The 15963-nt window shown below is 36.4% G+C and overlaps 1 protein-coding gene across 1 annotated transcript in view; it reads right to left on the bottom strand.

Moving 5' to 3' along the window:
• LRP12 (LDL receptor related protein 12) overlaps positions 1-15963 on the bottom strand; it is a 39514-nt gene that overhangs the window by 19490 nt on the left and 4061 nt on the right. Inside the window, exons 2-3 of the mRNA XM_027692344.1 lie at positions 15855-15943; positions 538-594 (exon numbers count right to left, since the gene is read on the bottom strand). Coding sequence (XP_027548145.1) covers positions 538-594; positions 15855-15943 — 146 coding nt within the window. The remainder of the gene's footprint in view (positions 1-537; positions 595-15854; positions 15944-15963) is intronic.

The following is a 15963-nucleotide window of genomic DNA, read 5'->3' as shown; positions in this document are numbered from 1 at the left end:
CTTGGAGCAATGTGTGCTGCTTTTATACCCCATATTCTCCCAGCATCTCAGTCTCTCAGTTTCATGAGTTCTAAAATTCTTTTTTTTCTTGTATTAAGGAAACTGTGCAGTCAAGTGTACAGTAGTTTCAGTTACTGCTTCAATCTAATCAGGTGAAATGCATAACTCTTGGATTTATATTATTTGACATTAGCAATGTCCAAAATTACATTTCAGTAAATTTCATTTCACAAAAACTTTACTGTGGAAAGAAAATATCAATTCAACTTAAACCAACTTTTCTCTTAGTTCAATGTTTGTATGGAAAAATAATTAAGCAGTCCACTTAGAAAGGCATAATCTGTTCACGAGCATGCAGGTATCAGTTTTATCTTATGAGAATTTTTCCATGTTCCAGTTGCTTCATTCCTTATTACATGCTGCAAAAGGCAGTAATAATTTTTATAGCCAAATATCTCTTCATAAGATACCAGGTGGCTTTCAATATTTACTATTTAAGTCATGCATGAAATTTAAACATTACAAAAAATGACTTACCCGTTGACACTCCTGAAATATGCACATTTTCAGAATGTTCTGCAAGAGCACCATTTCCTAAAATTAAACATAATGAATAAGCTAATTTCCAAGATAAAATTTGTAGAAATTCTACAGATACCTTTTTACAGAACAGAAAGAACAAAAATGAAGTTATTTTAATTAATATTAAACATTAAAGGTCCTACATTAATTTATAATAAAACTTAAAAGAGAAAACCTAGAGAAAAGTTACCATACAATAAAAAAACCCTCAAGTATTGCTAGTTTACTAGGAACAATTAAATAAACTAGAAAGTTAAGGAACAAGAGACTTGACAGTGGTAGTTTTGAGAAACTATGCATTTTAGATAGTAGACTTGTATGATTGTGCATCAAATGCTATTATATTTTCATGAAAGATTTATTTCAATGCATCTTCCTCATCTTCGCCTGGATCAAGATTTGTAAGTTAATGCTATGCAAATACAGACATCCAGGGGACTACAACCATCTATTTCACAATGAATTGCAGCCTATACCCTTTATCCAGAAAGACGGCTCAAATATAGCAGGGAACTAACTACCTTCAACAGTTAACTCCGTAGGAGTGTTTATTAAAACTACGTACACTTGCGAAGATGAACAACTAACCCATGTGGTCATCAAGAGTTACAGACAGAAAAGTTATCCCTCCAAATCCAATACTTTGTACTTTAGAGTAAAAGCAGCCTGCTAAAGCAAATACCTTTGCTGACAGGTAGTAGCCCTGGTACATGTGACAGATCAAGTTGTATTTGTGCACATTTCTCCCACTGAATAGATTTCTCCTCTCCTTTATTCACCACCCTTTCTTTTAATATTTACAATAAATTTTTAATACAATCTGTCAGGCATTTGGGGAGGAGAGAGCTACTTTGATAAATAAGCTCCTCCTTTGAATATAGGCAGTGAATCTAAAATATAAAATACATCACTAAGCAAATCTTAAAACCACAACTCTTAATCCCTCAAAGTTTTGTAATATTGAAGATTTGCCATGTCACACAGATTTTCATGCATGTGAAATCAGTTGTTGCACCAGCATTGCAATGTAAGTGTGGTATTTCTGGGTGACAAGAACCTTAAGTACACAAAGAAAACACAAATGCCTTTTATACCAATTTAAAGACTGTTACAAGTTGACCTAGAACATAATACAGCTAAGCAACCAAAGCTCAGTGCTCCTCCACTGCAGTGGTTGCAAATAAAATGCTTCAGAAATTGCTCCCAGGGTTGACACCAAATGCATAGACATAATTTTTTATTTCTTTAAGACACCATACAGTTAAAAACCTGATGATCAGAATTTGTAGAAATACAGCAAGTGTAATTTATTTATTTTTAAAAAAACTGAATTCCTTGGCTCCTGAAAGTGACATGTTTCCCACCCCTTTTTCAATGTACAAATTTCACTGCAGATATTTACTTATCAGGTTGCTTTGTCTCAATTTTTTTTAAAAAATTCACACTGTAACAACTCTTCTCAATGTTCAAAAGCCTGAAGTATTTTAAAACAATACCTATTTCAAATACTGTATTAGTGAGCAACTATTTTCCACTTAAACTATTTTCTAAGTAAAATATACTTCTAATTTTTAAAAACCTGTTCTCCAAATAATCCCTCCATTTTGCATATCACTGACATGCCAAGGAGTGCTGCCACTCTGATTTTGCGCCTACAGTAACACTCAGCTCTCAATTTACAAAATAAGCATCTTTGCTGCAAAGTGATTTTAATTGTAGCTGATTCCATAGAAGGACATTTCTGATTGTTTTCTGTTATTTCCATCAGCATAAAAAAACATTAACACATTTCAAGACCTTTTGTTTTAACCTAAAAATAGCTTACTGATATTTCATCTTTCAAATACATTAGGGATTATTAACCCTTTTTTAATTGCAAAAAGGGGTATTTGCATGTTTAAGTATATCTGTAGTTGTTATTCAACATTGAAAATTAATAGCATGACAAAAAATAAGGAACTCACAAACATTTAGAAATATGAGAAAAAACCCAAAACCTCAAGTAACTATGCTGAAGACAGTCAATACCTGGGCACTCCACTGATGTTCCCAGGATCTGAATTCCTGACAAGCTCCCTATGCATAACAACCAGGAAAATAAAAACCTCAGAATACTAATGAAATTAGTTCTGATAAAAATATAGTAAGAAAATATGAAAATACTGACATAACAATGAAGTGATGGAAATCAAAGCAAAGTATATCTATATATAAAGAGAGAGAGAGAGTAATAACAAGAAGCATACTAAAAAGGGAACTCACATCTAAATCTGGTACACACTGACCCAGAATTTGTGGGTTAAGAAAATTTAAGCCAATAACCAAAGACAAAGCACTTGATTATTTTCCATCTAAATATGCTTTACAATCTAGTAGTTAATCTCTTGAGATAAAGTGATGTCACATTTATTGTCAAACTAACTTCAGTGATTAGTCAGAAGCAGCACTAACATGTCATGATGAAGCCTGATTTCGGATCCAATACTATAGTATCAAAGTAAGGTGGATTTTTTAAAAAATTCTTTCCTTCCCAAAAATCTTCCATTACACGAAAAATTAATCTGGGAAATCTGTCAGATTATTACTTCATTTTTTATTGGAAACTGTCACTGAAACAGACTGTGTTCGGATGCCATTGAAGTGTTACTAACTGCTGACAGACACCTTTCTGAATTTTTTAGGCAATGATCCTTATATGATCTCTACAATTATGTCACATATAAAGTGAGACTACTAGAATATCAATATATCAGATAGCGGATCAGTAATTTCCATTAAGATATGGGAACATAATTATCTTTGAAATTCCTGCTGGTCTATTTAACACAGCAGAGGATGAGTATGCAAAAAAAAATTTCTTAGGTCACCAACAATATTTAAAGAAATATTTGTTATTGATTTCCATTTCAACACAGTGCTGGAAGACACACAGAGAAGCTCCTGCCTTCCATTATGCCTGTGAGAAATCAAGATTGTTTTTCTAAAACCGACATCTTCATTCTTTTTTTCTGCTGACTTCTTAGAAGAGACCACTTGTGTAGCCAGGACTACACCCATCTTCTTCACATCCTTTTACAAATATTTAGCAGAAATAGGCCACTTATTTTAAGTAGTATTAAACCAAGAAATGTTTGTCAACTTTAGCCCTGCAGCTTAAGATATGGTCAGCAACTACACATAAGTTAAATTCAAATGGAAAAGCTCAAGATAAAAACAAGTACTTAATATGTTTTTTCTAAAGAACAAAAAACCCCCCAAAGAATGTTTCCTAAATAGAATACAAGATATGTTAAACTACTGGTAATCTATAGATTAAACAAAAGCATGGAATGTACTTTTAATGGATTTCTATTGATGTGCACGAGTTTGTTGTCACCACTTATAGTAATACCCCTAAAGATTCCTTGACTGCAATATAAAAAACCCAGCCAACTGGTTACTAAAAGAGTTAGGACTCTTGATAGAGTGTTTTACAGCATAGAATGACCTTCCAATTTCCGCCTTTCTGTCTTTGATAACTTTAAAAATCTCTCAAATGTTCAAAGAATGGTTATGGTCAAAGTTGTTCATTGATTCTCACAGATGCATCTGTAAATTTTTACCTTCACAGCACAAAGCTAGTCCTTTTGACCTTCATCAGTTTTTTCTATTCCACTCAAATCCCCTGGGTTGCAATGTCACCTCACCTTATGATCAGGCAGAAACAGACAAGTAGTTCCACAGACACTTGAATTAATTCCTTTTGATTCGTGCCTCACAACTGGCTGACCACAGAAGAAAACAAGACAACACTAGGTTTTGCCTTCGTTTTCCAGCAGTTGGGGCATTTCTCCTCTGCAAGTCTATATGAAACAATGGTAAATTCCCCACACCCCACTCTGAAAAGCGAGACACCCTCACATCATCAGTTCCCATCAACCTGGTCCAAAGCCCTACACAGAGTCTGCAGAGCCAGACAGAATTACACAGAAGACAAAACCCATAGGCTTGGAAGTATTTGACTCAGTAACTACTTCTGAGTTTCATCACAGGTAGGAAACTAAACACAGGCTGGGGGAGTGGGGCTGGTCACAATGAAAAATGTGGCACCAGCAAACACTTCAAACAAACAGCAGAGAAAAAGAACGCTCTTACACCTAGAAAACATGACATATTTGCAAAAAGCAGCCACCAGGTTCTATGTATTTGAAACCCAGCCAGCAGCAGTGATGCTCAGCCTCAGTGTAGATGCTACTATAATGCACTTGCCTTCATTTTATGATGTGACCCCCTACATCTGTCCTTCACCACAGCTTTCTCAAAAATGGAATGAGTATCAGACTCAAAGGATTATCTGCATATAACTTTGGAGCACAAAACTACGCCTACAGTCCTGATGCAAGCTTCTCCTTTGAGCTTTACTCAAATTCACGCAGTTTTCAAAAAGGCAAACAGACCCCCAGGGTCCCATTATGAAGTGTCCCTCTTAGTCAAAATATTCAGATTAAGAAAGGCAACCTTCTGTACTCCAGATATATATATGAACTTGAATGCTTCGGACAAAGAACAAGTTTACCTAAATACTGATATCTGAGATAGCAAATAATAACTCTCAAATGAAGCCTCATTTCGATTTTGACTTGACTAAAATTAGTAATACTAATTTAGTACAGTGAAGTGATGAATATTGCAAAAGTACACACAAAAATCTGGTACATGCAACTTTGTCCACTGTGATTGTAAAATCAAATTTTATAACTTTAGTTTGACAAAACATCATATATCTTGGGACTAAGTTAAATTCAGATTGTGTTTTACAGAAAAATTAATTTAAGTGTTGAAATGAAAAATTAAAAGAAAAAATTCACAGTGGCAAAGGCCACTTTAAGTTACCTTTATTTCTGCTGTTGCACCACGTAGTTACTGTCCACAAAAAAAATCCACACCAAACCAACATGCACACCTATCTCCATTGAAGTTAAATTCTTCTTTATCAAGATTAAGCCTCTGCCATTACTTTTAACAGCTAAATTACAATCCCCCTATAAATAGAACTGTATAAATTGAAGAACTGCTGTAACCGAATGGCTGTGAAGAGAGAGCTTTTTCTACACTACCTTGAGTTAAAAGGTAATGTGGTGCATAGTGAATGCTACATAAGCAGACTGGACAGGATATTTTTCTTGAACCACAATTATCAGGGACAAGAGATCAACAACACTTCCTGTATATAATGTGTTTCTAAACACCCTTTATCGTGGTACGTGTTCAACTTGCTTTACTTTAGACAATGTATTTCATGACCAAACTTCCTTTCTTCATCCTACTCCCAAAATTCCTTTGCACTCTGTACCTTATGAAGGGTAAGCTTAACTTGTTTACTCTGCCTCTTGTCAGCTGAAGTTACTTTGCAATCATCTTCACCAAATTTTGCTTCTAACTGACCAAATGTGGATGATGACACCAAAAAAAGGTTACTATATGCTTTCATAAACAATTTGGTGCTGCCTTCCATATTCCCTCACTAAAAAGTGATGGCCTAGTTCAAAAATAACTACAATATCCTTCTTCATCTACAGAAATGGCAGCTGGAAAGATACATGATGCCTCTGCAACATTCCAGGCTTTTGGGGACTGACTTCTTTTGTTAACCACCTTTTGTCACAGTCCCAGCCCACTTCCTGCAAACACCTAAGCACAGCTGTGCAAAAACAAGCTCCCCTTGAAGATGCCACTTTGTCACACTGAACCACAGTCTGTGGGAGAAAAGTGGGCTACTGCCCACCCATCATACCTACCGTCAATTCATGGTTGTGATGTTACATATAGCTCAGAGCAGGGCATGCAGAAGACCAACAGAAAAACAAGTACTACTACCACCGTCCTTCAGATAAACTGTATGATCTTTAAAGGCTCCCCCCAACACAAACCATTCTATGGCAAAAACATTTATTCAGTGTGTAACCAAAAATACTGTATTAAATTTACATGTAGGTCATATGCAGTTAATGAGCTAAAAAAATTAGGTAGTAGCCTCCTCAGACTTTTTGGCTCATCAATTACAACTTCATCTCCTGAACACTTATATTTGTTAAACTACTGTATATTTATAATTAAATACATTAGCTGTAGGAATTTAATGCTGTAACAACTGCACAGCTACACATCCATAGGTACATGGTCATATTGCAGCCAAACTCTCCTGTTCTGCAGAAGGAGCAGTATACTGAAAGTATGCAACTGAGAAAAAACACTTTCTGTAATCTCAGATGAACATGAGATTACAGAAGGGACTAGACTTGTTTTTTCCTCCTTTATAACCCAGAAGACTCTCAGAGAATATGGTTTCTCCTGTACTTTCTTTTCCATCTGTGCAACGTGTTCTCCAACTGCTAAACTGTATGACAGAAATTCAGATTTTGCCCTCCTCACAAGACAGGAAGAGCTGCAGGTGCACTTCAAATTACAAGAGAAAAGGAACTGAAAGTGGAGCAAACAGTGGAGAAAAAAACCAAACCAACCACTGTCTAATCATTTGAAACTTACCTTCCCAGAACAGTCTGTGAAATAAAGAGAATTATTGCTACAGGGAATGCTTCAAATTAAGGTGAAGCAGAGCTGCACACAGTCCACTGAAGCCAGGCAACCATTTGCTACATCTCTATATCCAGTAAAAAGGCAAAGATTCCCAGATTTCTACAGAACCAGTCACAGCCTTTACAAGTACCATCATTTTATTATTTTCTGCCTTCTGATGGCTTAGTCTGCAATCACTACATCCCTTCAATTAGAGATATGCACAAAATAAACTTAGTTTATGCACCAATACATATCAAGTTCTCAGGATAAGATTCACAATTCACAGGAATCTCATATTTTCCTGTCTTTTTTTATATAGTGTATTGTACTTTGACCACAAGTTTTTGTCCAATATGCAAATTCTGCTACTTCCTTGACAAAAGGTCACACATAATTCACGCAAAAGGCAATTTAAAAAGCACCATGAGAAGGGACAGTACTGACTTTTAGGCATTAACTGATCAATAATCTCCAGTTTAGCTGCAGAATCTTCCCAAGAGTTATTGACAAATTTTGTATTATTTATTTTTAAATCAACACTTTGGCATTACTAGTTAAGTGTAGTTTTTTTTTTTCCCCTTATTTCCTTAGAGTTAGGTACTGGAGTCATAGGAATTTCAGGTGCTCACTTGTAAATCAGCATTACGTTGTACAGCAAGATGCAAATTCTCATTTACATAATAGATGGATGAAATAACCATTTCTTTTAACACATACAATACATAGAAGCATTGAGAGAAAGCCTTACTGCTGCGCAGACATCAATCAGAATTCTCTACTAAAGGCAAGCAGAGCAACATAGTGACAAGATTTATTCCAAATCCCTATAACAGAAGAACATCTGCTACAAAAAAAATACAGTAAATATATTTAAAATTTCAAACAGTGAAAGCAAGTGTTCACAGGAAATGAGAAAGTGTTGTATACTCCAATACTACAATGGCATCATTAATTTCTTTAATTAAGAAAAGAATAAAAATGACTAACAGATGAAACTATACTGAAATAGTGGCTTATTTAAATGTTTAATGATACAAAAACAAGTAATAACCACAAAATTTAACTGTAAAGGCAGATAAAGCACAGAACTTGTTTACAATACCCAATGCTGTTATTTTATGTGGTACCATTTTTATTTTGGGCCAACTGTGATGTAGTTTTATTTAGTAAACTAAGACAAGAACTAGAGAATGAATTCTGCAATGGAATCATTTTATGTAGGTTTTAGATTTTTACCTTTTACAACAACCACTACCTACCATTTTGTGCTTAGACAATTATTTCTTGGGTATAAAATAATGGGTATGATGCTGCTAAAAGTCTGCACTGTATACTTAAAACATGTTGTCCAGCGCTGCTTTCTTTAAATCACTCCCTCATTCTTATAGAGTCCTTTCCTCCTCACATAGAGACTTTAAATGACATGCAGCTGTATAACACTTTTGAAAAACAGGTCTTTATTCATTCTTGGTGAATAAAACAGTCATGAAACTTCCAAATCTGCATGTGCTGTACAGAGCCTAAACTCAAAGTTAATCACTACTTGAATGAACAACACACTTTCATTATTAAAAACAGCAATAGGGCCACAAAGATGACCAGAAGGCTGGAACACCTGCCCTATGAGGAAAGGCTGAGAGAGCTGGGGTTATTCAGCCTAGAGAAGGGAAAGCTCTGGTGTGACCTTATTATAGCCTTTCAGTGCCTAAAGGGGCTTAGATAAGAGAGCTGGAGAGGGACTTTAGACAAAGGCCTGTAGTGATAGGACAAGGGGTAATAGCTTTAACCTGAGAGAGCAGGTTTAGTTTGGATATCAGGAGGAAACTCTTTACTGTGAGGAACAGGCTTCATAGAGAAGTTGTGGATGCCCCATCCCTGGAAATGTTTGAGGCCAGGTTGGACGGGGCTTGGAACAACTTGGTCTAGTGGAAGGTTCCCTGCCCATGTCAGGGGGGTTGGAATTATATGATTTTTCAGGTCCTTTCCATAGCAAACCCTTCTACGATTTTATAATCCTGGTAACACTGAATTAAAAATCCCCAAAGAAAAGTATCCTACTACTCTTACATTGTTTAGCATGGTAACATTACCCCCACACCAAAAAAGAGTCTGCATTCTTTCTTCAAAAACTGACTATTAAAATGCATACTCTAAAAATCTAAGTTCACTCCATCAGTGAATGCTTTGAATTTGAATATTCAGTGATCAGGTCATTACAGATCTATTAGCTTCTCTAACAAAACATAATACATCCTTTACTCCTGATAACTTTATGGTGTTAACTTAGGACTTGTCTATGTTACTAATTTACTTTGGGTAAGGGACATGCTTTCTGAATCTCCTGATGCTCTCCACTTCCTGTGCTTCGGTTCACATTACACTGTGGCCTTGAAACCATCAAACTGGATTTGTTTTAGATGATATGCTCCTACTTGTAATGGGTATTCAGTTTTTTGGGCCACACGAGAGCTAGTCCAAGGAAAACCCCTTAGAAACATACACAGCACAAACATACATCTTCAGGGTAACTTGTTTTGCTCCACAAATCTGCTCCTGCCAGGCTGTTGGACATGCCAACAGACACCCCAAGCATGCTGTCTGCTCCCCACAGCTCCAGTGCTGTCAGGGAGGCTCCACCTCAACCTCAGGAGTAAGCTCAGCCTCCGCAGTCACTCAGTGTGAGCAAGACCAGTTCTCATTCTGGATTCATTAAGCACTGCACACGTTACTCAGTAATACTACACCAATGGTGAATGCTGTCACAACACACAAAAGAAAATTTCCAAAATTCCCTATCACCTGAGATGTTAGCGTGATGCAAATTTGACACAGATGCTGCCAGCCAGATGCTGCTGAACTATTGAAACACAGCCCACAGCACCATCCGGACACATCAAGCAAACATTTGGAAGATGCTGCAGTCTACAACTGACTCACATTCCTACTCTGTAGCTGTGGCTTCCTGGTCACTTCACTCTTCTTTGTCCCTGGAGCATGCTGTCATTAAAATACATAATTTTAAAGTAATAACTAAACTAATTTGACTTCAGAAAAGGATTTTTGTGTGAAAGTAAAAACAATTAAAGCTCCTCAGTTGTAGTTTTAAAGGGCAGGGACGGGAAAGGACCTGACATTAGTTTTTATTCTCACTCAAAAATTCCACAAACTATTTATAGACAGTTCTAATATACTTGGCAGCAAGCAGTGGAAATTGGAAATCGAGCAGACACTGGCTCAGCTTCAACAGGAGGCCTGAATTTAAGCACATAAGTAGTTCTATTCATGTCAAATCCTACACTTCTGCCCAGCCAGGTACAAAGGAGGTTACCTTACTGACCACTGCCTGCAAGTTGTACATGTTCTCAGGTGGTAATCTAATAGAGCATTTCAGAATAGATAGAGTAGAAAAATCCAGATTACTAAACCAAATTAAACAGTTCAAACAGTAAATACGGTCTCCTAAATTACAGCAAAATCTCAACTAACTAAAAAAAAAAAAAAGATTAAGGCAAATGAGAAGAAAAATAAGTAGATCAGAAACTACTGGGGGAAGCCATAGAGACTATACTGCCTATCCATCCTACGTCCTTAATAAGGCTTAGGTGCCTATTCTTAACTGATTAGACCCTATCATTAATTCAAACCTAACAATTTTCCCTCCTATCTGGAAACTTCCACTGCTATATAACTTAAAAAACTTGAAAAACCCTAAGTTTCTAGTTATTTTAAACAGCTGTGTTTAAAATATTAAAACTCAATACATTTAACAAAGGACTGTTCCGAGCATTTGTACAGGGCTCAGCTGCAGTAACTATTCTTTTCTTCTGAAATTCCATTTCGGAATTTCAAACTACGTCACATTTCAGAAGTGCCAGACTAGGGGAAAATTTCCATGTGTGGGCTGCACAGTGCTTATACAGTAGGGGGAAGAGCATTGCAGATTTGATTAATACTCTTCATGCTTTGTACTTTTACGTACCAGTTTCTTTAAATCACTGTTGAGTTAAAAAACTGGTTTTGATTTTGCTCCATGCAGGTTTAAATTAATCTTAATTCCTTATAATTATAGGAACAAATGTCATTTCACGACAGTCTACACAGAGCTGGTATATTATATTAAAAAAATAAAATCAAACCCCTCAACATCTATAAACAACCAGAAGATTTCATGCCTCTATCACAAGTTAGATGGTAACAGCAGAGCTTCAGGTCATATATTCTTAAAACAGAATACTGCTGGTTATCCTATCTAGTGATTTGATTCCATACCATCTTGAAAAAGTGCTAACAGAAAAAACAAAATCATTATTCATAAATAATAACTGCAACCATCATGAATCTATTATAAGCTTGCAGAAATGAAAATATTATCTGCTCTTACCCCATGAATCCCCACCAGGAACCCTCAAAACATCCAAGCTTCTAGTTCCTGATGACAGTATGACTCAGACTTACAACTGACTTTTTTCCAAAAAAAACTGAAGTAGTGTAGGAGTACTTGATAGTTGAGGGAGAGGGAGAATCACGAGGGTTTTTGAAAAGAAGAAAAACACTGCTCCATTGCTGCACCTTTATTATTGAAACTACATCTCATGTGACCAGCAACTCAAAACAGAAGACAAAAACAGTAGCCATGCCAGAAATAAATAGAGGAGAAAAAAAAATTGCCTAAGATACGTCCAGAGAATGGTTTCAAAATGCAGGAAGTTCATTGGATTAATAAAATAAAGTTACAAAATCTATTTAAGTCTTTATTCAGCAGAAGGGCCAAGATGTTACAGTCCAGACAGGGATCAGGGAGGGAGTTTCATATTTCTGATTAAACTAGGGGATTGAGAAATCAAACCATAATTTCCAGATCTGCTCTAGTCTTTCTGGAACATTGACCTGAGCAAACCAGGCAACACTGGAGTCAACAGAATATACCTGCTAAACTTCAACTCCACCTTTATGAAGGTAACAACAATAAATTAGAATGAACCGCAACCCAGCCCAGCTGCATTCACTGTAGTGCCATAACTGAATTGAATGCAAGCAGTTTACTGGGAAAGGCAGTGAATCAACAGTATATTTACAGCACATTTTGCACATACATCAAATATAAAAATCATAAAAGCACTGTATGTTTATTGCATCCAGGAAAAATATTCCCATTTGAAAGATAAAACTGTGTCTTCTTTCCTTCTTACCACTTATTACTAGAAATAAAACTTTGATTTTGACATCTTTTTATACTCTTCAATGTGTTTTGCTTTCTTTCTGATAGAATTAAAAAGCACTGCAGTTCCCAAGAAAGCTTGTTTTTTTTAATGCACAAAAAAAGTTCACAGAAACCACAGACCTTGCAAAGGCTTATGCAGACTTGTTTATGCAAAGTCAGGCAATTGGAGTTTTTAGACCCTATGCACCTTCTCACACTGAAACTGAACTTACAGAAAATGTCATGGTGACTGCCCAGCTACCTTCCAGTTATGCAAGACATGGTCTGAGTCCCTTATTTATGCTCTACTGAACTAAGGTGTAAAAGTAACCTTGCACAGGGTAACTCGGCACACCATCAGTCACAAGGACTGGAACAACACGCTGAAAAGCACTGCCAAAGGAGGGGAGAGCATTGCACTTTTTTTGTCTGTCCCTTCAACATCTGTAAAACAATGCTTTTCGTTAATCTCACGCAAACAACCTTGTGCTGAATAATTTCATTATTTATTATTAATTACTTGATCAAGTTATAGCAGACAGCAGTGGAGATGTCACTGAGTTTCAAGGGAGCCAAAATGTGTAGATGCTTCCATTATCACTACTAAAAAGACATTGAATTGTCACAGTTTTTGGCCTACTGTTATTTGCCAGCTTGAAATTTTCAATTGCTATGATAGTAAAGGCTATTAATTAGCTACACAAATTTTCTAGACTTCCCTAAACTATGCTGTTTATTAAATATCCTCAGGACTTAGGAAGAACAAGAGATGAACTTGCTATAACTTGCTGGTCATAATGTATTGCATTCCTCAAAATGCACTGCGAATTGCTTTTAGTCGAAAAAGACAGACATTAAAAGAAGATAGATTGCCTGCAAGATTTGAAATCGATTTTACTCAGATTAATAACTTCTTTAAATAAGAAGTAGATCATAAAATTGCTAAAGCATACTCCTGCTTTGAACATGTGTACACATATACCTGTATGGCTGCACTCAGCACCCATGAATTCTGTGTGTGACAGCCTTGATACTTTTAGGTTCTTTTGTTCAAATAGAGTTGTTTCATCAAAGCAAACAGATGAGAAGGGAAATATCCAATAAAATTTATAATTTAGCGAAACTTATTTTCTCTCCCGTGTTTTATGCAAGACCTATGTACACTTTGAGAAAACTCCGCTACAGCTACTGCATTCTTTTGAGTCATTGATTCTAGACAGGAAATTTCAGAGAGCTCCATAGATATTTTAAAGACGTCTAGAAGAAGTCTATATGCATTTATATAATTTAAAAAACAATAGAAAAATAAAACAATAGACAGGTGCATATTTTTAAGACCCAAACCCTCTCCCTCTCTTTGGAAAGGAGGTCTTTTTTCCCCCTTCTCTTCCATGTTATCTGCTGTCAATCTTGTGATTCTTGTCTCACAAAAATAATGCTGGTGCTGTACCTCATGTTAGCATGAGTACACTTGTTTTATTTCAAATATTATGCAGTGTCTTGGAAATAAATTTTCAAAATAAAGTTGTGAAAAATTCGATCTTCTTTACTTGGCTTGTGACACTCAAAATACTACTGCATTGCCTTTTTATTTTTTCATAACAGCTCAAACTAAGCTTTCCTCATGATTATAGCTTTATTGTATTAGGAATTGTACAAAAAAACCCCAAAACTCTTGTTCCTACTCACTACTTTGTAAAAACTGTATATAATACGTTTTTATCAGGTAAAGGACCATAAAAAAACCCCCACGATACATAAACCAACTGGAAACCCCAGCCCATCCCATGCCAAAACATAATCAACTGGCAGTGCTTTATATGAACCACAGTAGAGTCAGGTGGGGTTGAAGAAAGCAAATACGATGGCTTCGTGTTTCCCATGGACAGAACCACCCATGTGGTGGGAAGCACAAAAGAAAGAAAGGCTAAACTGGAGTAAATGTTAATAAGTGATAAAGCTATCAGTACTAAAGAAACACTGAAGATCAACAGGATAGTAACATCAAGTGAGACAGAACTTTGACTTACAGCTATCCTATAATAACAACTCACTGTTCCTCACCTTCCCCCTCTCTCCTCCAAATCACTGAGGACAAAGTTCAAAATTCTGAACATGAAGGGGAAAGGTTTTTCTGTTTCCCAAAGTGGGAACTTTGTGAAGCATTTGGAAAAGCCTGAATTGCACTGATTGTTTTGGAGATAGTTACAGAGACTGGAGAGCTTATGTGAAATCAGTTTTAATACAGTAATTGCAACATAAAGACAGTTAAGACTGCTGCCACCTTTATATGCACTGGAAACAAGTGCACTTCTGGCAGCCAGAATCCTACTTCCCATAGTACTGCACAGTACTGCAGGGTACTGGAGCCTCTTGCCATAGGGTTTCCCAGTAGTTAGAAAAGATAAACACAACCTTCTACGCTCAGAAACTACAAACATGAGTGTTGGATAGTACTGTGATTCCACAACTGCAAAATGCTGCAAAAAAAAATTAATCCTTTCTGTAGACCTGAATAAGCATTTGACTTAATAGCCAGTTTAGGCAGCTGCAATTCAGCAAAGTACAGCACAACCTCAAGACAGCCATAGTATATATAACATTGGTCAAAGAGAACACAACAAAGTTTGCTTCAAAACACATAACTGTGTAATTTCTCTGCTATCAAACTAAATCCCTGAGACACATAAACTAACCTTGGAAAAACTTTAAATGTGTTAAAGTAGACACACAACCAATTTGCTGTATGGATTATGATTTTGGCTTTTTACAAGGCAAGTATTAGTCACAAAAACTAAGGATCACAATTACATGAAGATGCCAGTGTACAAAGGCTGTTTGTGTCACCCTAAATACACTTTCTGTGCCTACTCCCAGGAGTCAACAAGAAAAAGTCTCACATTGTATGGGCCACAAAATCCCAAGTTTTATTACATTACTGTAGCTCTAAGCATGCAAGAAGAGACAAAGTGCAATCCTTCAGCTTTATCTCATTCTTTTATGTAACACAAAATTTGAACTACATCCAGCTTTCCTTCTTAAATGTGCACAGACATTCCTGTCTGACCCTCTATCAACCACATCCATGTAGTTCTGTATAGCAGAACCATCATTTCAATTGAAATATTTTGCAAGAAATGGGAAATGTCTATGAAATTCATGATATGTGCTTTATTTGTTTATCTCAGGGTCAAATAAACACGAATTTGGTGTCTCATTGCACTCTGAACCTTTGCGTTTTCAATGTACTTTCACTGCAATTCAAAAGAACAAACAGATTTCCAAGTTAGGTAGTTGAAATGGGCAAATTTACAGAGGTGTGAACTGGCCCACTCACTACTCCTTAATGTTACCAACTTAATGAAAAAGCCCTATGGAGATGAATGACAAGGAAATAAGCTTCCTCCTTTCACTGAAACAGGGCCATACTTGGAACCATACCCTCTCCCTCAGTCTCAACACGGCCAGCATGAGGCTGCTGATTTCCAACACCCGTGTCCTCAGGCTTACCCACCCGCCAGTCCAATCAGCAGAACTAAGAAAGGAGTTTCACAGACACATGCTCCACAGACCCAGGGATGTGCACCAAGAAAACACAGAGAGCTTCACACTGCAGTACTTAA

This window comes from Neopelma chrysocephalum, unplaced genomic scaffold (genome assembly GCF_003984885.1).
Source record: "Neopelma chrysocephalum unplaced genomic scaffold, ASM398488v2 Primary Assembly neopelma1_86, whole genome shotgun sequence".
Lineage (NCBI taxonomy): Eukaryota > Metazoa > Chordata > Aves > Passeriformes > Pipridae > Neopelma > Neopelma chrysocephalum.
The sequence above is the reverse complement of the archived record's forward strand: the minus strand, read 5'-3'. Positions and strand labels throughout refer to the sequence as shown.